At 42.9% G+C, this 22,661-nt stretch overlaps 1 protein-coding gene across 3 annotated transcripts in view; it reads left to right on the top strand.

Moving 5' to 3' along the window:
* Positions 1-22,661, top strand: part of LOC115087855 (cytochrome b5 reductase 4) — a 248,272-nt gene that overhangs the window by 15,836 nt on the left and 209,775 nt on the right. For all 3 annotated transcript variants that reach the window (XR_003855634.1, XM_029595499.1, XM_029595498.1), the window contains exon 2: positions 3,740-3,893. Coding sequence is in view for 2 of the 3 variants with exons in the window: in XM_029595499.1 (XP_029451359.1) it covers positions 3,740-3,893 (154 nt within the window). In the remaining variant the exon portion in view is untranslated. The remainder of the gene's footprint in view (positions 1-3,739; positions 3,894-22,661) is intronic.

The raw sequence follows: 22,661 nt of genomic DNA, 5'->3' as shown, positions 1-22,661 counted from the left end.
GGGCTTGGGGGGAGGGGGCTCGAGTGTTTAGTGCCCAACCATGTTAACCTTGGGCCCAGCCAAACATTCATTTCAGGCTTCGCCCCTGCTTAAGAGACTGCTGGCGAAAACGTACTTTGCATATCTTTCAAAGGACTTTGCCATCTTTCATGTGCATGTGCAGCTGAATTTTAAAAACATGCTCGCATGAGTGACACTCTAGTTTTGCCAATTAGTCCACCAGTTTGGCCAATTAATATCGAGATCTTCAAGGCCCCTCTGGTTCTTCATCCTACATTCTCCCCAGCTGACCCAGACCCCTCACCCTGTTGGTTCATGTATGTCTCATAAACAACGTTGCTATGGTTTTAACTTTACATCATACAATATTCACCTTTTTGTAGCAGACACATGCATTACTGAGACACACAGGATGGAGTAATAAAGTTGTTATTTTTGTTCATGGAAAGCCTTGTGAAAGCAGCTGAAAAACTAATTAGGTTGTGTAGGCACCATTTTAGCAGATCAGACAAGATGGACTCTAACGAGGGGATGTGGGAATGGAGGAAGAAATCCCTGATGGACATGTAAAGGAAGCAATTAGTAAGCAGATTATTTGTCAGTGGACTTGTATCTTACCGATGAAAGAATGCTAGATCTCAGCTAGACCAGCATGCAACAAATAACTAAATCCTAAACACAACAGAGTGACTCATGGGATTGCTTGCCTGCTGGGAATGATTTGAGACATGATACTAGTCACAGGGAATTGAGATGATGTTACAAGTGAATATTGTATGATGTAAACTTACAACCATAGCAACTCTGTTTATGAGACATCCTTGAACCAACGCTCCTGAGCTTAGAATGTTCTTGGGGACTAAGATGAATGTCTGTGATCGGAGGTTTTTGGTGTATTGACATAACTTAGCCTCTATTCCATCTTATAATTTCAATTATTTTTCACTTAGAACTGCAGTTTTCAACCTCTCAGATCTGCAAGGATTCCTGCAGGCATGTCTGTAGGGTTCTTCAGACTGAAGAGCTATGGGGCCTAAAAGTGGTCTCCTGGGGTATCAGGGCTGTTGGGCGCTGACATGGAGGAGAGTCTCTCTAAAGGTGAGGGCTGCATTCTGTTAGGTTTTACCCATGTTGCATTTCTTTGTGGTGTGTTACGTTTCAGCATCTGTTTCTGGTCACCAGATGTGACTCTTAGCTACAGCTTTTGTGCATGTTCCTGGATGTGTAGCATGCTAGTCAGCCATTCTCCGCAGCTTCCCCACAGAGACATTGTGTATATGCTGATAGTTCAGCTTGGCTGTGAAAGGCGTCAGTTGCTCTGGGAAACTTCTCCGTGGCCGGTGTATTCCTTTTCTAGTTGAGGACATGCGACGAGCCGTAGTCCTTTGTCATCCTTGTGTGTTGGAATGGTTCTGGTGTTTGTTTCCAATATGAGAAACTTTAGACAGTGGTGGAATATTGAATTGTTGATGCCTCCATGACATTCAACTCCTTTTTTTTTATGTTTATAGATTTTTATTGAATTCACATGCATTTTTTTTCTATGATTTCTGGTGAATGAACATAACGTTAGCTCATCTGGGAGATTATTACTGTGGCAAACAATATATTTTATCTAATGGTACTACAAAGAAAGGTTACAGTTATAGCTCTCGGGATTCATCATCTACGAATTTCAAGGTTTTCTGAAATCTTTCGACAGTGACAACTTCATGTTTGTATATCAAGCAAACTGTATTCTACTAAGTATGTATTTCTAGGAAGGCACTTTCAGTTCAGTTATTAAGAATGCATTTTAAGACCAAGAATAGGAAAATATTAAGTTTGTTTTTTTTAAATTACAGGTAGGATTATCTCCCTCAATTGCAGTCCATTTCCAAATAACACTGGGGAACACAATTTTCTTGAGTTAGATCTGACACTTCTTTTTGACTGAATCCAAAAATGACCCCAGTTTTTCTCTATCACGTCAACTTTTTAAAGTACAGGATACCCTCCCTTTCTCCCAAAAATCATACAAAATGTACATACAAAGCAAATAGAAAAAATTACCTGAATATACTGTTTATTTAAAGTTATTTTATTCATACAAAGGCTATATATTGTTACTGTAAGTCAAATTGTGTGCAAGTAGTAAAGTTCTGCTACCAAGCATAAATATTAAGGTAAAAATTTACTCTTATAGCTTTTCCGGCAGTGTTCAATCTGTGGACAATATCGCATGATGCTCCAACAATAGTCAGCCATCATATGTACATCCCATCTACCCTGATACCGTGCCTCCATGACCTTCAAATCTTGGTGGAATTATTCACCTTGCTCATCACTGACTGCACCAAGGTTTTTTGGGAAGTCAGCAAGATGGCTATGCAGAACATGCACCTTGATGCTCATGTAGCAACAAAGCATTTTGAACTCTCCAAGAGTTTCTGGACAATTTCGGTGTAAGTCTGTGCTCGCGTATTTCCAAGAAAGTCCTTGACAGGGATTTTGAATGACAACCAAGCATTCTTTTGGAGTTCTGACATTGTCCCGATGAAATGTTCATCTTTAATGAGCTGCCAAATCTGTGGACCGTCAAACACACCAGCGTTTATCTTTTCAAATGAAAGGCTAGAAAATGCCAAAATGAGATACTTGAAACAGTCTCCTTCAGTTGGCAAAGCTTTAACAAATTGCTTTATGAGACCCAGTTTTAAGTGCAGAAGTGGGAATATAATGTTCTGTCTGTCAACAAGTGGCTCATGTAGAATGTTTGGATCACCAAGTTTGAGGCCAATTCGACTGCACCCAATGCTTCTCACGAGCTCTGCTGCCCCACATACACAGAAAACAGGGATACTTGATACTTTTGGTAAATCCAGGCCTAAGATAGGCTGTAGAGAACTGCAGTTTTGAAATCAACATGCCCATTTAAGTCTAAAACAGCTGAAAAATCGAACTTCACAAGAATTATGTTAAAAATTGTTCCCCAGTGTAATATGAAATGAAATCTCACATTGGCTATTAAGTATATCCTTAATTTTTGCCCAGTTTCCTTATTGTTATGCATAAGAATGTTCCTGTTTCTCTGTGGTAAACCCACCATTTATCTTCCAATGCACTGAATTTAGAGATTTTTTAAATTAGCTTTTAACATTGATGTCTTGTGATGTTTTGCATAACATTGTATTGACGGCAGAAAAGACCAAATGGTGCAGACGTGTTGGAAACGATTATGTTTAATCTTACTTGGTCATATTTTCCTTTGTTTCTTTAGCCCACACACTTTGTAATTGGTGCAATTTTAACCTGTACTTTGAGTGTGCTACACCTTTGTACATATTGGGGTAGATTTTAAATACTTGCGCGATCGCGTACTTTTGTTCGCGCACCAGGCACATTTGTGCAACCTGCGCGCGCCGAGCGCAGCGCGCCGAGCCCAGCGCGCGCTGCCTGTTCCCTCCGAGGCCGCTCCGATTTCGGAGCGGCCTCGGAGGGAACTTTCCTTCGCCCTCCTCCCACCTTCCCTTCCCTTCCCCTACCTAACCCCCCCCCCCCTTACCTTTATCGCATGATTTACGCCTGTCGGCCGGCAGCCCCACTCCGTCCTCCGGTCCTGGGGGCTGGTCGGAAGCCTCGACCACGCCCCCGGGCCGGCGCCTTTATAGATAGATGTGTGTAGTTTTTAAAATGGTTTAACTCTTGCAATCAATATTAATGTGTTTCAACATAAAAATTGTACTGGTTATATTTATAGATACCTCTAAAACCTGGAAGAAGTCTTATGGATTGGATTCGATTAACAAAGAGTGGAAAAGACTTAACAGGCCTCCGAGGGAGGTTGGTTGAGGTGACTGAAGAAGAGCTTGCAAGACACAGTAAAAAAGAAGATTGCTGGATATGTATAAGAGGTGAGCAGGACATGGATTTCAGATCCAGCTACTCTACTTTAAAGGTTGTCACTTACAAAACCTTTAATGGGTAGGACTGAAGTCCTGAGAGAAATCCAGCCCCTTGAAATGTCACCATACCTAGGAACTTCTGAGATTAGCAGGCGATGCAGAGGTGGTGAAGGAAAGAGATTCAGACCTTCTTCTCTGTTATGTGTGACCTGGCCACAAATTGCTAGCAAGACACTGATGGGGCTTCTTTTCAGGGAGGCTCCTCCAGCAAGGTGATCTGAAGGAAATGGGGGAGCGACCCATCTTTTAGGTAGCACCTATATGTACGTGAGCCATCTGGGTGCAAAGCCGTCAATTTCGGGCATTATGATATGTCTGAGAAAATACTAATCCTCCTCTTCTTCTCGCTCCAAGATTTTTCCTCCACTTCCGTCTCTCGCCATCCTTCCTCTCAACTCCTGTTTTCTCACTGCAGGCCGGCTCTTCTGTGTGGAGCCTGTTTTTGTCTTCCTTTCCTGGCTGCTGCTGCTCCTTGGCCCATCGCTTTATTTTTCTTTTTTCACTGGGCACTGCTATGTGATTTCCCCCCCCCCCCCCCATGAGTGTTCTCGATAATTCTTGCATAGCTCTCAAAATGTCTTCTTTATCTTCATGCGGAAGATCGGGCCCTAGGAGCACCCCTAAGTTTTATAACTTGGGGGAGACTGGAATCACCCATATCTCAAATTGAAATAATAGAGGCAGACCTTATCGAGGAAACCTACTTAAAACCATCAACTCCGTCTTCCCTACATTCAGGAAGAGCCTGTTCTCAGACATCCAGTGCCTAATAGCACACAAACATTCAAAGTCGTTGTCACAGGAAAAAAAAAAAAGCCGAATATCATTAGCATGCAGTCTGTAGCCCATACACAAATTGACAAGCAAGCTACAGACTAGATGCAGTTAAAATATACTGTTGCCACCTTTATCACTCTGCAAACACATCAGCTTCCCTGCCTCCCTCTTCTCCTTTCACCAGCATTTTTATCTATTGATTCACTTGCACGTTTAGGCAATATTGTCTTTTGCTCTCACCTGCTCGGTTTCTTTTGATTTGATGAAGGCAGTGTAGCTCCCAGAACCTAGTCAAGAAAGGTGTTAAAGATAGCCCAGTTAAAAGGTATCGCCTTGCCCATATTTTTTGTTTGTTCATTGTGCAAAAATAAAGAAGAAAATTCTGAGAGCCCTGCAAGAAACACCAAAGCACATAAATGGGGAGGCTTAACATTTAAAAAAAAATGTTCAGGATATCTGCATTTCTTCTTTGGAGACAGAGACGAAGGATGTCCTAGAAATCCTACTGTCTGGGCTCCCTCTCTAGCCATAAGTAAATGTAAGTAGACATAGAAAGATTGGAGAAAAGACTCAGTTTATAAAGCTCTTTATGCTTAAGGAAACAAATGTTAATTAACATGACCTAGCTGGTTGGAAGTCAGAGGAAACTTAACAACCATCTGACCCAGGTAGCTTGAGGAAGAGGGAGAGGGGAAAGCCCAGGCAGGAAGGAAAATCCCCAATAAATTATGCTTTTAAGGCGGTTTTGAGCACAAATAAAGCAACATGGTGCTCCCATTATTGCAACCTTCATATTATGAAAGAGGCTGTATGAAAAGAATAAGGACTTTTGTTTCATCATGCAGAGAAGTTGGGCTATTGATCAGTCATGTTAGCCTAACTCCCCTGCAGTTTAAACAACCGTCACTGACTCTACTAGAATGAAAGCTAGCTCAAACGTGGCCCCAAAAAACATTAACTCACTATTAGAAAAGAGGACAAATTCCAGCAGAATACAATCAATGGGAAAACTGTCTCTCATATTATGTTTATAAATAAACTGAGCAGAGAAGGGATAGGTCCTAGGGTGTAAATGCATTTTATTTAAAATACTTGTATTCTGCCTATCTCGGACCAGCTGTGCCACGTAGACAATATAAAATGCATGCAACGCACCCTCCGGCCACATTACCAGTAAGCACTGGGTAATTCCTGGTTCAGCTAGGCAGGTTAGTGAGTGAGGGGCGGCCCCTCCTTTTCAGGATACTGGAATGGCCATCTCCTTTGGGAGGGTTTATAAGCAGCTCTCTCCTGGGAGCTCTGAGGGCAGAGGGAGTTTGTTTTTGAAGTTATAGGAGATGTGCAGGAGTTTTGCCTGATTTTGGATTTTTAAGCCTGCTCCTAGGACTCCAGCAAACCCTGCTTGGAAGTCTGTGAGTTAGGACAGGGATCTGCCCTGCCTATCCACTCCTCTCAGGGGGGTAAGGTCTGTATCCGGGGCTAATTTTGGGCCTTAAGAGACTTTAATGTGTAGGAAGCCTGGTGAAACCCTGTGCATTGCCTGCGCTCAGGGCACGGGGAACCCTGCGTCTGGGGCTGCCCAGGTTAGGGAAGACCTGTCCCTCTACACCCTCAGCGAGGACAGAGGAAGGTGGTGACCCGATGCCAGGACCTTCTGGTGTTTTACATCATTTTTGGGAAGAAGACATTCAGGTCAGTGCAATATAGTGTGCTCGGCCGAGTGAACGGCTTTACACTTACTTGGATGTGCGTCAAAAACCCCTCATGCAAGAAGGGGGTTAGCGCGTCCAAAACGTGCACAGCTAATAGCGCTTATCACATGTAAATTCATGTTGATGAGGCTATTAGCTATTACCCCTGATGCAAAAAAATTGCTTGCAGCCACAGCACCCATTTTAACGCTGCAAATTTAACGCCTGCCTTGTTCCTGTCTGATGCTTTAATGCCTGCCCTGAAGCAGGCGTTAAAGCATGCGGCGCTCAAGGGCTGATGAAAGAAAAAAAGAAATCCTGCTTTCGGTTATTCTGACTATTAGTATCCTAGCGATACTAAATAGGAGGAACCACATAAAGCAAAATGATGTCCCGCTAAAAGGCCTTAACAAAATAGACATCCTGCTTTCTGAGGTTCCTGACTTCCTGCTCTTATGTTCTGCTGATTGGTTCTTTTCACTGACACGGACAGTGAAAAGGACCAATCAGGAACAGCCCTGCTGCTGGTGGGGAGGGAACACTGGGCAGGCTTGTCTAGACCCACAGCCACTTCTCCTGGGCGCCCGCTGAAGAGCATTAGGGCTGCACTAATTACCCATCGCGTTTTCCTTTTCGCACAGCAGATCATTTGCCTGTTGCATCGAGCGCCCAGGACAGGTGGATGTGTGCATGTCCCAAAAACATGTGCCCAATTTGGATGCACGTTCTTTACGCACTGATAATGCATCGGCCGACAGTGTAAAAAAAAAAAAAAAGAGAGCTGGGAGGAAATGTCTGCTGCCCCTCTTCCTACCCATTGGAAGGGCACCTGAAGTTGCTTGTTCCTGTGTGGATCAGGGATTTAGCTGAAAGTGGAGGAGATTAAAGAAAGCTCCAGTAAGTGTGAGTAAAGAGCAGTTGAGGTCAGTGAGGACTCCAAACGGGAGTCTTCAGCCCCTGTGGAGAGAGAGGTTTGGACTCTCTGTGCAGAGATTGTGTTTAAACCTTTTTGCACCAGTGCAGGAGGGGTTTGTCCTGCCCACACAAGGATCCCCTGTCCTCTTAGGAACTTCACTTTTCCATGCCCTGGAGGGCTGGAGGTTTCCCTGAGCCTGGTACAAGAGACCCATGCACAGACAGAGGGGAAGTGTCTATAAACAGAGAGAAAATATGTGGTGCTAAGGATTAATTTTATTGTGCCATACTTCATCAGAGTTTTAACAGTAAAGATTTTAATTCGGGCACTAAACCAGTGACTCCAGCACTTCTCCTCCCATGCGAGAGCCAGATATGGGCTAAGAAAACTTGAGTAGGCATAAATAATTTGGCAACTCAAATTGAATGCAAAAAATATATAGCGGCATGCGTTGGGGGTAAAGAAATCCAAGAGAGCAATGTTTTTGAATATGAGCGCTTGATATACACCAGCTCAAGCTTGCAAAACAATGAGACAAGGCAGTGGAGAGATCTTGAATACAGTTAGTGTGCAGGTTCTTGGTGAGATTTCTTCTGGAGTATTGTCCCTAGGGCTAGAGGCTGAATCTCCAAAAGGCTAAACCGTAGCTAGCATACGGCTGATATGGCCTTGGCCGTAGGTACCATCCGGTTGGGGGCACCACTGCTGTCTCACAATGTGGCTGAAGAAGATCCGCCTCCCTTACTTCCGATACAGCCCTTGGGACTGGAGAGAAGAGATGCTCTCCTGGAATCCCCCATTACCTCAGGACCCTCCTTGGGACTGCGGAAGGAGTGGGTTTGAATCAGGGGAAGATCATTCCCAGGCTCTGTGCTTGCAGGGGGTGGTGGAATCGGAGGAGATCATTCGGGGCTCTGTGCTTTGAGGAGTCCCGTTTGCCTGTGGTGGCCCTGCCCCTGGAAGCACAGTCCAAGGTGCAACACTGTCAGGCACTGCCTCCTGTCTAATGTGGTCCTGGGGACAAAACACCACACCAAGGCGATTGCGAAACTCAGATGAGGCCTGAGCAGGGCCAAAGTTGCTCCTCGCTGAGGTCAGGCAGGTAAGCTGTCAGCTGCTTACACTAACTGCCCTCCTTCATGAAATATTAAGGGAGGGAAATGAAGGGGAGGGGAGGGGGAGCTGAGGGGGGAGGATGGAAAGTGGGGAAAGGGAGGATGGAAAGTGTGCCACTGACTATGATCCTCTGCTTCATAGTAGTTCCCTTTTAGCTTCTCTCAGCCTCCCTCACTCCCAGGGCCTGCTCAGGTTGTCACTATGACTCTGTAGGCGCAGCCATGCAGGTGCAGTGCCTGTTGCAAGTGTGAACCACAGGCAGCTACTGCTGCAGAAGGAGGCTGTCCCAGCTGCTGCTGAGAGGGGAAAAAGAGAGCATGCGTGTGGGAGTTTAGAGGACCAACTGCCCCCTTCACCAAGGGAGAGGAAAAGAACTGCTGTGGCTGCCATGGAAGCAGGGAAGGCCTCAGAAAGCAGCGCAGCAGGCACCACCTGCACCTGGTAGGAAGACAGTCTTTCCACCTCATGATGTCTTAGGTTGTGCACAGGGTGAGGGCACACTTTTTTCACTATGGCTCTGCCTTTTGGTAAAAGGATAAGACAGTAGAGACAGCTCAGAGAAGGATTCCCAAAATGGTGCAGAGCCTGCACCATAAACATGAAATTAAACTTAAGGGTTTCAATGAAAATAACCCACAGAGAGTAAACATTTCTGGTTAAAAAGAAACTTTAGACCAAGGGGTTGTGATAGGCTCAAAAGGAGTTAGAAAGGGAAGTAACATACGTATTTATTTCATTCTGGAAAGAGTGGTGGATATATGGAACAGCCTCTCAGTTGAGGTGGAGGCCAAAACGGAATTGGAAAAAAAAAGCCTTGGATAAGCAGAGGACCCTTTATATATGAAAGTAAATCCTGAGGTTGGCTGGGCACTGTACCGTTGCATTAAACATTGGCAGACTAGATTGGTCTTGAGGTACTTTTCTGCAGTTCTGGGTTGGTATTGTAGATTTTTCAATTTTGTTGTTCTAACTCTCACATAGTTTTGTGAACCTGTGAGTGTCTGGGAGGCCTGGTATTTTGATTTTCTGATCCCAGAGCAGGCTCACCTGCTATGGTTCATATCACATCAAGGCTGATGCAAGGAATTCTGCTGACATAGGCTACTTCAAAATTGGTTGCAGCTCTCAATCTCCTCATACATCTTTCTTTTCAAAAAGCAGTGGGATGAGCCTGGGTCCCACTGCTATCCATGTACACCACCAGCACTTCCTCCCTGCAGGGGTGATAGGAGTGCATGTTCTCGGTCCCAGTCCCCATGGTGGTGGCCTGCTCAGGCTTTCTAAACATAGAAACGACAGCAGAAAATGACCAAATGATCCATCCATTCTTCCCAGCAAGCTTATGCTGGTATCTGCCACATCAGCAAGTTACCTCCATGCTTATTTGTTTCCCCAAATCGTAATATTCAAGGCCCTCACTTGCTGTTTGAATACAGTTTCCCTTTACCCCCTTGTTCTAGAAGCAGAGAGCAAGGATGAAGTTGCATCAACAATATCAAGGCTTATTTGTTAAGGGTAGAAACTGCTGCACCAGCAAGTTACCTCCATGTACTCTTTTCTTCATTTCCTTCTTCTAGCCTTTAGGGATCCACATTGTTTATCCCTTTCCTCTTTAAATTCTTTCACTGATTCCATCTTAACCACCTCCTTCAGAAGGGCAATCAAGGCATGCACCACCCTCTCCTTGAAGAAATATTTCCTGACTGTTCTGAGTCGTCATCCCTGGAGTTTCATTTCATGACCCCTAGTTCTACTGATTTCTTTCCAATGGAAAAGGTTTGATGATTGTGCATCATTAAAACCTTTCAGATATCTGAAGGTCTGTATCATATCTCCTCTGCACCTCCTCTCTTCCAGGGTATACATATTCAGATCCTTCAGCCTCTCCCACACCATTTTGGTTGCTCTTCTTTGGACTGCCTCTATCCTGTCTTTATCCTTTTTGAGTTACGGGCACCAGTACTGAATGCAGTATTCCAGGTGAGGCCTCACCAAGGACCTGTACAAGGGCATCACCACCTCCTTTTTCTTACTGGTTATTCCTCTCTCTGTGCAGCCCAGCATTCTTCTGGCTTTAGCTATCACCTTGTCACATTGATTCACCATCTTCAGATCATCAGACACTATCACGCCACGGTCCCTTTCCCGTCTGTTCATATTAGTCTTTCACTGCCCATCACATACAGCTCTTGTGGATTACCACATCCCAGGTGTACGACTCTGCACTTCTTGGAATTGAATCTCAGCTGCCAAATCCTTGACCAGTCTTCAAGCTTTCTTAATTCACTTTTCATTTTCTCTACTCCTTCAGGCGTATCCACTCTGTTGTAGATTTTAGGATCATCCGCAAATAGACAAACTTTAACTTCTATCCCTTCCGCAATGTCATTCATAAAGATATTGAACAGAACCAGTCCCAAAACCAATCCTTGTGTCACTCCACTTATGCTGTTCTTTCTTCAGAGTAGGCTCCATTTACCATTACATGCTGTCTCCTGTCAGTCAACCAGTTTGCAATCCACACCTCTACTTTGGCACCCACTCCAATTCTGTTGAAGTGGAAACTGCCTGGGCCTGGCAGACCTCTTGCTGCTTTTGATGAGAAGGGAAGTTTGCTGCTTGGAGGAGATTGATGGGTAAAAATATATGGAGGCTTATTGGATATATTTTACTGGCCCCAAGCGACTTGCCACCCTAGGCAGCTGCCTGCACTACTTAATACATTATAGACTCGCTCTGACCCTACATCAAATTCAAGATAACTTGATGGGGTTTGTCAATGTTTACATTGGTCATGACCTTATCAAACCAGGCAAGCATGGCTTGTGAATCAGGCACTCGCTTCATGTCTAACTGCAGTAATATCACTGCCAAAAGTCATGTAGATCCTTTCTGATAAAACTAGCTGGTCTACAGATTCTTGTCTGAGATGAGCCAGGAAAATTTGAGATGCCTAGAAATTTCTGATTTTAATCTAAGCTCAGCTAGACTTATTTTCATCTGATACAAGTCACAACTGCTTCACGTTTCCTAGCTAAAATGTTTCTCACCTCATGTGCAGTTTTAGAATATAACGCCAGATGGCCTCCTTAGCTTATTTCATGGATGTTATAAAACAGCTATCTGCTGTTTGTGTATATTTACATGCGAATAATTAGTTTACAAGTTATCCACATGCTTGTAAAAAGCATAGTTTTAGATTTCAAAAGCAGATGCACTGACCTTGTCATTTCTGGCACATACTTGATAAAATGTAAAGTCTTTGAAATGTTCTACTATTGATTCCTTGAATAAAGTTATCCGCATGGGCCTGTGAGTCACAGTTTACCCTTGAAATTCCTCTCTTTCCTTGAGGATTATGGGCTTGCAGCACAGCATTTCTCCCTTCCTGCTGCAGTAACACCTAAGAGAAGGAAGAGGTAGCCACTGAGTTGCAGTGTGTGGATTGTAGGAGCAGGTCAGTGTGACCTCTAGTAGCAGGAGAAGGGGGAAAGCTGTCTGGCTACGCAGGGAACCTGAGTAGCACAAATTGCTTGGTTTGGAGCAGCTCTGTGCGAGTAGTTTCTGTCCCATAAACAAGTTAATTATTTATTGTAAATATATTTTCAGGTAGTCGCTAGTATTCTGCTGAGTTGCTACTCAAGCTTAGTCAGTGCTGTTTATTTAAGGTCAGTTCTTAGTGTAGGCCTTAATATGATTGAGCTGCTGACGAGCTCTGATTTCATGCTGCTATCCTAATGTTATCCTAATGCTGCTCTATTTGGGTGCATTTTTATTCCGAAAGGTGGGTGATAAATCTAAAAGTTGCCTCAGCTCAGAGAAGGTCCAGCTGCCTTCTGCCTGCTGTGTCCTTTCAGCAAAGTGTTTTGAAAGGCTCAGTGGTTGGTGAGTGTTGTGCTTCGGCAGCTCCACTCAGCCATTTGCTGTTGCTTAGTATCTACTCAGTAGCTGCAAAACCAAAATCCACCAAATCTAAACCTTAAATGTTGAGAAAGCAGCATCCTTAAAGTCTGTGCTCCCTGAGTTTATTAGTTTGGTTGTGTTCAGGGTAAGATGTTTAATAAAATTTAACTGGAAAAACAGGGTAGCATAAAATGATTAATAAAACCACAGAATTGCTAGAAATTTTAGAGAAGATAGATGTGGGTTAAAACCAAGAGAACAGAAAGGACCAGAAAATAAAACATGGTCAAAGCAACTTAAATACAAGACAAAGCTGGAAAGCTAATCAATAAAGGTTTGTGAATAGATAGTTTGAAGTTTAAGATTCACTAGGTCAATAGGGATGGGACATGGTTATTTTATTTAATTTTTTAAAATTTTACAGATTTTTATATTCTGCTTTTTGGCACTTTATAGCAGATTACATTCAGGTACTGTAGGTATTTCCCCATCCCCAAAGGGCTTAGAAACTAGATTTTCCTGTGGCTTGGAAAAACTCCCTCACAGGCATTTAATAGGAACACAAGGCCTTTGCGGTACATCTTAAGAGGAGTGGTCTCTATCCGAGGGCAGATTGTATAATCTTGACATTTGAGCTATTTTTAACCTTTTGGGCCCTGTTTATTTAAGAGTCTGTTCTAGAAGTAATTATTGTTGAAGTCTTTGAAGATAAACACATTATTTGGACTTTGTTCTTGATACTAGAGTTTTTATTTTCGTGTTCTTTACATGCACAAGATTCTTTTTAGTAGAAAAATACTGCCCACTGGGCATGTGCAGCTCTGACCACTCCCCCATATCCCATGCTGGGCCTTTAGTCCATGATAAAGCTAGCACTTGGAGAAACCAACTCCAAAGGGAAATGGGAGGATTTTGTGAGAACTGACATGCTGGTGACTTTGGAGAACACCTGCTACAGGTAAGTATTTCTATTTTTTTTTTAAGAGGATAAGCAGGATGGCTGACTTCACACATAGGGAATCCCAAGCTACAGGCTGCCCAAACCAAAAAAAAGGGAAAAACCCAATCCCAAAATGGTGCCAGTGGGTAAGACTGTTTTTGGTGATGACACGCTATCTTAATGTTTTTCTGTTTTCCTTTATGGAACCAACATAACTAAACCTAGGAGGGATAGAGTTGGATTCTATACCTCAAAGAGACTTCATACAACAGATTGGCCAAAACGTCTGTCACATTGGGCGACCTGATTGAAACAGTAGAGAGGTGTGAGCATGCAGAGATAACTCCGTTTTGCAGACCTTCTCAATAGAGATGGATCTCAGGTGGCCTATCGATGCCGCAAAGGCTCTAACACTGTGAGCCTTGGCATGGCTGAAGTTGCTATTTTACACATACATACATTTTCTACTGTGACTTCTATGCAAATCAGCTCAGTAGAAACTTTGGGGGTAGAAGTGTCCTATGGACATCTTTGCAATGAGATGGTTATTTATTTGGAAACCAGTCTGAGGGCCTTTTTGTCATATTTTAGTCCTGCAAACATGTCAATGCGATGCTTTTTCATAACTTATTTTCATAACTTATCATCATAGTAGCTCATTAAATTTGATTTTGCAAACAATTTTGCAAGCATAAACTTACTGCATGTAATCTTACTACATGGGAAGCCAAAAAAAATTAGCAAAGTCCACTCTTAAAGGGAAACATGTGCACAAGTTAAGCGCACAAATTGCTGTTTTTGCATGTAATGGTGACTGCGAAATACAGTGCACTTTAGTATACTTGCTTTCTACCTAGGTTTTTGTTATATCGGGTTCTTTGAGTGTCATCTGCCAGTTTATTTTTCGTCATTGAGTTGTTTGATTTCACCTCCTTTATTTTTTTTCAACATTGTCCAAGAAGCCATCTAGTGGCTTCAAAAAGTACATCTGCTGCAATTGCATGATGTCAGTTAATGACACTTGAAATATATCATTTTCAGGCCAATACAGTACAGTGCGCTCCGACGGAGCGCACTGTTAGCCTGCTATTGGACGCGCGTTTTCCCTTACCTCTTATTCAGTAAGGGGCGGAAAGCGTGCGTCCAACCCGCCGAATCTAATAGCGCCCTCAACATGCAAATACATGTTGATGGCCCTATTAGGCATTCGCGCGCGATTCAGAAAGTAAAATGTGCAGCCAAGCTGCACATTTTACTTTCAGAAATTAGCGCCTACCCAAAGGTAGGCGCTAATTTCTTCCGGCACCGCGAAAGTGCACAGAAAAGCAGTAAAAACTGCTTTTCTGTGTACCCTCCGACTTAATATCATGGCGATATTAAGTCGGAGGTCCCGAAGAGTAAAAAAAAGTTAAAATGAATAAATAAACAAATAAAAAATTGGAAGTCGGCCGGCGGCTGTCGGGTCGAAAACCGGATGCTCAATTTTGCCGGCGTCCGGTTTCTGAGCCCGTGGCTGTTAGCGGGCTCGAGAACCGACGCCGGCAAAATTGAGCGTCGGCTGTCAAACCCGCTGACAGCCGCCGCTCCTGTCAAAAAGGAGGCGCTAGGGACACGCTAGTGTCCCTAGCGCCTCCTTTTGCCCCTTTTTACCGCCGGGCCTAATTTAAATACTGAATCGCACGCACCGGCGAATGGCGAATATCGCGGACTTTACTGAATCGGCCTGCATATGTTTGGGTACTAGGCATGACACCCTGGTGTGCAGCACCTGCAAGATATCCCCCAGGGGTATCCAGTTGCTAAAAACATGGGAGAAATTCTTTTCATCTAATAAGTCGGATCTATCAGCATAAACCTCGACCTAAGACCAGCACTGGACTTGGCACTACATCATTGAGAGACACAGATTTCCTCTTAAAATAGCTAAAAATAAATAAATAAAAACACATTCTAGTATTCCTCCAGGTTATTAAGGGAACTTCGAGAAGTTCAGGCTGCTATACTGGCTGGCCTTTTCAATGCTTCATTAGAGTTGGGAATAATTCCAGAGGACTAAAGCCCAAGTGAGAGATCTGGGAGCGATCATTGACAATCGACTAAACCTAAAAGCTTTTATAAACCAAACCACCAAGGACTGCTTTCATAAACTGCATGTCCTAAAAAGAATAAAACCACTGTTCCACAACAATGACTACAGGACAATCTTACAAGCAATAATCTTCTCCAAGTTAGACTATTGCAACTCTTTATTAGGTATCCCATCATCACATACTAAACCCCTTCAGATGGTTCAAAACACGGCAGCCAGAATTCTGACAAATACACGGAGAAGAGATCACATCTCCCCAATCCTCAAAGACTTACACTGGCTGCCGATTCATTATAGAATACTATATAAGTCCATCACCACAATATACAAAGCTATCCAACAAATCGCTCCGCTCAACCTACAAATCCCTTTCAAAAAACATACATCCTCCAGACCCATAAGAGAGCACTATAAGGATTCTCTTCAGGTACCTCATTCCAAAACCTCCCTTCACATAACTCTCAGAGACAGGGCATTCTCCACAGCAGGACCTCCTCTTTGGAATTCCATCCCAACGGAGCTAAGGCAGGAACCTTGCCTCCCAACATTCAGGAAAAGACTCAAAACGTGGCTATTCAAAAAAGCCTTCCCAGACTCGGATTAAACTCATAACTCACCTATAACCATCTTCCAAGCACTACCCTTATGCAGAAAACCATTACTTCCGATCACTACCCTTATGTAAAAAACTGCAATTAGTTCAAATGAACAAGTCATTGTAAATCCTATAAATCTTTGTAAATGTACCCCGTCATATCTCGGTTAATATACTATGTTAAAGTTCCTATCATTTTTTCTTCTTGCTCCTAGTTGTACTTATCCCTGTTTTATTGTAACTGTAACTGTTTTTTGTTTATCACCTGTTACTTAGTTCGTTCACTGTACCTTTTATCACTCCACTGTTTATTGTAAACCGGTATGATGTGATACTGTCATGAATGCCGGTATAGAAAAAACTAAAATAAATAAAGACAGGCGGATGTGGTTCGTCTTGACAAAATTGGAAGTAAGAAAGAGACTGAGAACTACAGAATGGTTAGTTTGAGCTCTGGCAAATAAATTAATAGAATTGCTGCTAAAACAGAGGATAGTGCATTTTCTGGAATCAAACAGATTACAAGATCCAAGGCAGCATGGATGTACCAAAGGTATCAGACAAATTTTGATTCATTTTTTGACTCAGTGACCAGAGAATTGGATTGGGGAGAGCCTTAAATGTAGTATACTTTGGTTTCAATTATGGTTTTGCATAGACGACCTATAAATAAATTGAGTGCTCTTGGTATGATTGGGTTACAAACTTGAATGGGAGGTGACAAAGGGTAGTGGTAAATGGTGATGACTCTGAGGAAAGGAGCATTATTAGTAATGTGCTAGAGGCATCTATCCATCCTTGGACTTGTTCTTTTCAGTATTTTCATATGTGATAGTGTGGAAGTATTATCAGGAAAGGTTTGTCTTTTTGTGGTTGAAACCAAAGTCTGTAACAGTATAGACATCTAGGAAGCTGTGGAAAACATGACAAGGGATCTAGTGATTTATAGTGATCTATTGCAATTCGCTTCTCTTTGGCCTTCCATATTCATCCATCAAACCCCTCCAAATGCTACAGAACTCTGCAGCCAGAATCCTTACCAATACGAATAAAAGAGATCACATCACCCCCATTCTCAAGCTCCTCCACTGGCTGCCTATAAAGCAAAGGATCCTATATAAAGTACTCACCGTAATTCATAAATCCATTCACAATATCTCTCCTCTTCAATTATGTAACCAACTACGCCCTCACTCCTCCTCTAGACCCATCAGAGGAGCATATAAAGGCACACTCTATGTACCTTCAACAAAATCCTCGCATCATAAACGTGCCATATCTACAGCAGGCCCCATTCAATGGAATGCGCTCCCACCAGACATTCGGCTTGAGTTCTGCCACTCTTCATTCAAAAAAAAACTTAAAACCTGGCTCTTTAGCCAAGCTTTTCCAGGACCATGATCATCATTTTTTCCCCTCCAACCAGCAAGAACATATCTTCTTCACAAACCCCCATTTTCCATACCACTACCTACTTCGGTATCTAATCTCTTGCTGCAGGACACTTGAGACTTTCTCACTTATACGTTATAATTTTTATGCTCAATAAGACCTGTCAACTTAATTGTTTAAGTCCTTTTTTTTTTTTTCTCCTTTATCTTTTGGTCATCAATGTTACAACGTTATTGTTAAATTTTGAACTTATGTACACTGTTCCAAGTTTCATAACCTTGTTCTATGTAATGCCTTTTGGCAATTTTCATGTTCTGTTTCAATGTAAACCGATGTGATCTTTATTTCATATAGGAACACCGGTATATAAAAATCTAAAAATAAATAAATAAATAGTGAAGTTTGAGGAATGGTATATAGTCCAGCAGCTAAGATTTAATGCTAAAAAATACATAAGAACATAAGAAATTGCCTTGCTGGGTCAGACCAAGGGTCCATCAAGCCCAGCATCCTGTTTCCAACAGAGGCCAAACCAGGCTACAAGAACCTGGCAAGTACCCAAACTCTAAGAAGATCCCATGTTACTGATGCCAGGAATAGCAGAGGCCATTCCCTAATTCAACTTGATTATTAACAGTTAATGGACTTCTCCTCCAAGAACGTATCCAAACCTTTTTTAAACCCAGCTACACTAACTGCACTAACCACATCCTCTGGCAACAAATTCCAGAGCTTTATTGTGCGTTGAGTGAAAAAGAATTTTCTCCGATTAGTCTTAAATATGCTACTTGCTAACTTCATGGAATGCCCCTTGTCCTTCTATTATCCGAAATTGTAAATAACTGATTCACATCTACTGCTTCCTTGGGCTGCAAAAATCCAAGGGAGCAGTACAGTCTAGGGGGTGAAATTCTATGCGTGAAACAAGAGTGAGATCGGAGGGTGATCATATCTGATCTCAAGTTAGCCAAATGGGTGAATAAGGCAATGGCAAAACCAGAAAGATGCTCGGGAGAGGAATGGTTGTAAAAAAGAAAAAAAAAAAGGGTAAGTGATTTTGCCCTCTAGAGGTCCCTAGTGAGACCTCATTTGGAATACTGTGTATAGTTCTGGAGGCTGCGCCTTTCAAAAAGAGATAAAAAGAATGGAATTGTTCCAAAGGGTGGCTACTAAATTGGTCTGTGATCTTTGTTGTTAAGCAAATGGGGACAGACTTTTTTTAGAGGAATGATGAGAGAGGAAAGATATGATAGAAACAGTTAAATACCTTAGAAGTATCTGTGGTGAACCCCTGTTCAGCCACTAGATGGTCCTAGATCCCTGCCATAAAATTTAACAGCTTAGTGAGAGACATCAGTCCTATACAGCCCCTCCTCTTGAGGCTGGCTGTGAATGGAGGCCTCAGTTTACTGGGAGGCGCTAGGAGTAAGAGTGGTGTGGTCATTTTGATTTAACTTTTGAGGAGTTGGCAGCTGATTTTGGGTTTCCCTGCTGGGTTGGGCCTATTAACCCAACTTTGTGTACTTGTGTTCAGAGGAGACTCCCCTTCAGTGCACTCCCCGCGTGAAAGGGTCTGCCTCATTTTTGAAAGAGAGACTTTATTAAGATTTTTGGATATTTTGATGACTGGAGTGAAACCTTGAACCCTTAAGGTGAAGGATCCAGAGGAAAAGGGCTTGAAGATCTGTGAGCCCTTAGAAGGAGTAAGATCAGTGACAGTACTACCCCAGCCAGAAAGAGATTTTGGAACTTCTTAAGGTTTACTCTTTTTTTTTGTTGTGAGGAGGATTTTGATCCACACAACTCGCTGGGAAGCTGGGCTGGTGTAGCCAGTCTCTCTTGCTTATCATCAGATCTCTCCTCCAGAGAGGTCACGTCTGGAGGTTAGAAGACTAAATAAGATTTGGAGACCCTCAACAGGATCTCTACTCTAAGGGACAAGGGCACAGGCTGTGGGAAAGAGACAGAACTTTGGACTAAGGTAGGATTTTGTTTTGTGATTCAGGGGATTCCCCACAATAAGATTTCCCTAAACCACTGGGACAGTTTATACACTGAGAGGAAAAGTGAGGAGCTCACAAGAGATAAGGACACAAGCCTTGAACTAAGGAATACATTGTAAATATTCCCATTATACAGTTTCATTTGTGGAGGCTTTAATATAGACATTGATGGAAGTTCTTGAGATACAGTAAATTTTATTTGAATACCCTGTCAGTTTGTTTCAACAGTACAAAAATCTACAGAGAAAGGTACACACTAAAGGAAAAGCACTCTTATCACCTGGGCCATGAAGGACTGCCTTCACCCCCATAGAAATAATCCAGCCCTTTGGGACCTGCAGTGATGGGAAAAATGCCCAAGAAGACAGCCCCAGATAATACTTTTATGTCACTAGGGGAAATAGCAAAACCCCGAAAAAAGGGTTACATATCTATGCATGGGAGGTGGGTCTCTCTCGGTAGACTCTGGAACAAGGGGTCATGGAATGAGTGTGAAAGGGGACAGACTGAGAAGTAATCTAAGGCGGTATTTCTTTTACAAAAAGGGTAGTGGATGCATGGAAGAGCCCCTCTCCCCATCCCGTGCAGATGGTCAAGACAATGGCAGTATCTGAATTCAAGAAATTATCGGACAAGCATGGGGGATTTCTGAGGGAGTGGTAGGAATTGAAGAGTTGAGCAGTTGGATGGGCAGATTAGATAGGCCATATGGTGTTTATCTTTAGTCATGTTTCTATAAGATGTGGTGTGCCACAGGGCTTGGTGTTTTCTCCTACCCTTTTTAAATTTATGTTTCTCCACTGTCATTGTTGCTGTGACAGCTGAATGTATGTTAGTGTGTAAACACAGGTGATATTCAACTGTGGTTTCCAATGTGGAAGAATAGGCAACAGTCATTGGCTGAATTGATCATTGTCTTGTCTAAGGTTTGTAATTGGGCAAACCAGAATTATCTTACTTCAGATTTTTGTAGGTAAAATGTATTATGGATTACTAAACCTTCAATTTGAGCTAGGTATCGATCTCTTGCCATGAATAGAACTGCAGATCTGTTCTAAAATCAAGAGTTTAGATGTGATCCTTGACTCTGTTCTGTCTATAGAAGACCAGATTAATACAGTTGTTTTCTCAAAAGATGCATTTTTGCAGTGGTGCTTCCTCCGCCTATTTTTATCTTCATCTGATCTGATCATTGTTAAAGCGCTTATTTTTACCTGACTGAGTTATTACAACTCTCTGCATTAGCCTAACTCAAAGGCTACTTTCCAGACTTTAATTGATAAATAATTCTGCTGCCTGCAAAGTAACAGGTAGCAATTATAAGACCACTTTTGGCAGGATTGCACTGGTTACCATAGCTCACAGGATTACATTTAAATTGAGCATTACTACTTTTAAGGCTTTGAATAATGGATGCTGTCTATCTTTCTACCTCTATATTTAGGGATGATACCAGCAGAATGTTGTGCTGGGTCTGAAAATCTGCAAAATGCATTATCCTTTTTTCTGTCCTCTCCTCTTTCTCCTTCTGTTTTCTCTCCCTCTCTTCCTCCCCTCTTCTGTCTCCTCTTCTTGCTCTAGCAGCCAAAATGCCTCCAATCAGCAGGTTGCTTTTACAGCATTTGCAATTGGTGCTTAATATGTGGTCAAGTAGATTATAAATATTCAGCCATAGCATGTGGTTGCTAATTAGTACATGGGTTAGTGAAATAGGGTGATAATTTCATGATCTCATGCAAACTCTCAAATGCAAGCTCGGACAAACTGGCTACGTTTGCATCCACAGAGAGAGACATACATGAACATGTGAACAGTGACAAATCTCGGATGCATGTGTGCTTCTGTATGTGGGTCTTTGTGCATGTTTGCATCTGTATATCTCTGTGTGGTGGGGGTATCAGAGAGCTTGTCTATGTATGCGTGCGTGAAGGATGAGAGTGAATGTGTGTACGTGTATATGCAGCAGAGTGTTAGAGAGCTGTGTTACAGGGTGTTATGTATAGATGTTTGGGATATGTTTGTACAGAGAGCGTTGTGAGGGTGTAGGGAGTGTTTGTATGTGGGAGAGTGTGGCCGTGTATACCAGGATTGTGTGCGTGTTTTCATGTGTATGTTTCTTTGTGGTTGGGGTATCTATACATATGTGTCTGCATGTTTGTGTATGTGTGTAGGAAGGATGTTATTCTGGGGGCGAGTGTGTGTACAAGTGTGTGCAGGATGTTCTGTGGGGGTTTGGGATGTGTTTGTAAAGAGTGTGAGGGTATATGGGGGTGGGAGTCTGTGTGTGTGGGAGGGTGTAGCTGTGTGTGACGGGTATATGGGAGCTGTGTGCATATATTTGTGGGCTGTTTGGGTGTAGTATGAATGCTTGTATGGGTTGTATAGTGGATCTGTGTATAGGGGGCAGGGATGTAGGTGGGTTGTCTGTGGGTATGTGTGTTGGTGATGTATAGGTGGTGTGTGTGTGTATGTGTGTTGTGAAGCACATTGCCAGCTGCTTCAGTTTATTTTTCTCCATCTTTGTCAGCCTTTCATGATGTGGGCCAAGTTGCTGGAGAAGGAGGAAGTTTTTGGAATAAAGTAGTTGTCAAAAGAGCGATGGTCCCGCTTCACAAGAGCGGGAGCAGACAGGAGGCTGGAAACTACAGGCCGGTTAGCCTCACCTCTGTGGTGGGAAAGGTATTGGAGTCACTGCTGAAGGAAAGAATTGTGAACTATCTACAAGCAGCAGAATTGATGGACCAGAGGCACCATGGTTTCACCAAGGGAAGGTCCTGTCAGACAAATCTGATCGACTTTTTTGATTGGGTGACTAAGGAATTGGATTGAGGAAGCACTCAATGTCATCTACTTGGATTTTAGCAAAGCTTTTGATACGGTCCCACACAGGAGGCTGGTGAATAAAATGAGAAGCTTAGGAGTGAGTGCCAAGGTGATGGCCTGGATTGCAAACTAGTTGACGGACAGAAGACAATGTGTGATGGTAAGTGGAACTTACTCTGAAGAGAGAGTGGTGTTGAGTGGAGTGCCGCAAGGATCGGTGTTGGGACTGGTCCTGTTCAATATCTTTGTGAGCGACATTGCGGACGGGATTGAAGGTAAGGTTTGTTTTTTTGCAGATGACACTAAGATCTGCAACAGAGTGGACACGCCGGAAGGAGTGGAGAGAATGAGACGGGATTTAAGGAAGCTGCAAGAGTGATCAAAGATATGGCAGCTGAGATTTAATGCCAAGAAGTGCAGAGTCATGCATATGTGGTGTGGAAATCCAAAAGAACTGTATTCGATGGGGGGT

The sequence above is a fragment of the Rhinatrema bivittatum genome, chromosome 3 (genome assembly GCF_901001135.1).
Source record: "Rhinatrema bivittatum chromosome 3, aRhiBiv1.1, whole genome shotgun sequence".
NCBI classification, from domain to species: Eukaryota; Metazoa; Chordata; class Amphibia; order Gymnophiona; family Rhinatrematidae; genus Rhinatrema; species Rhinatrema bivittatum.
Note: the sequence above shows the minus strand (reverse complement) of the source record. Positions and strands in the feature narration are given on the sequence as shown.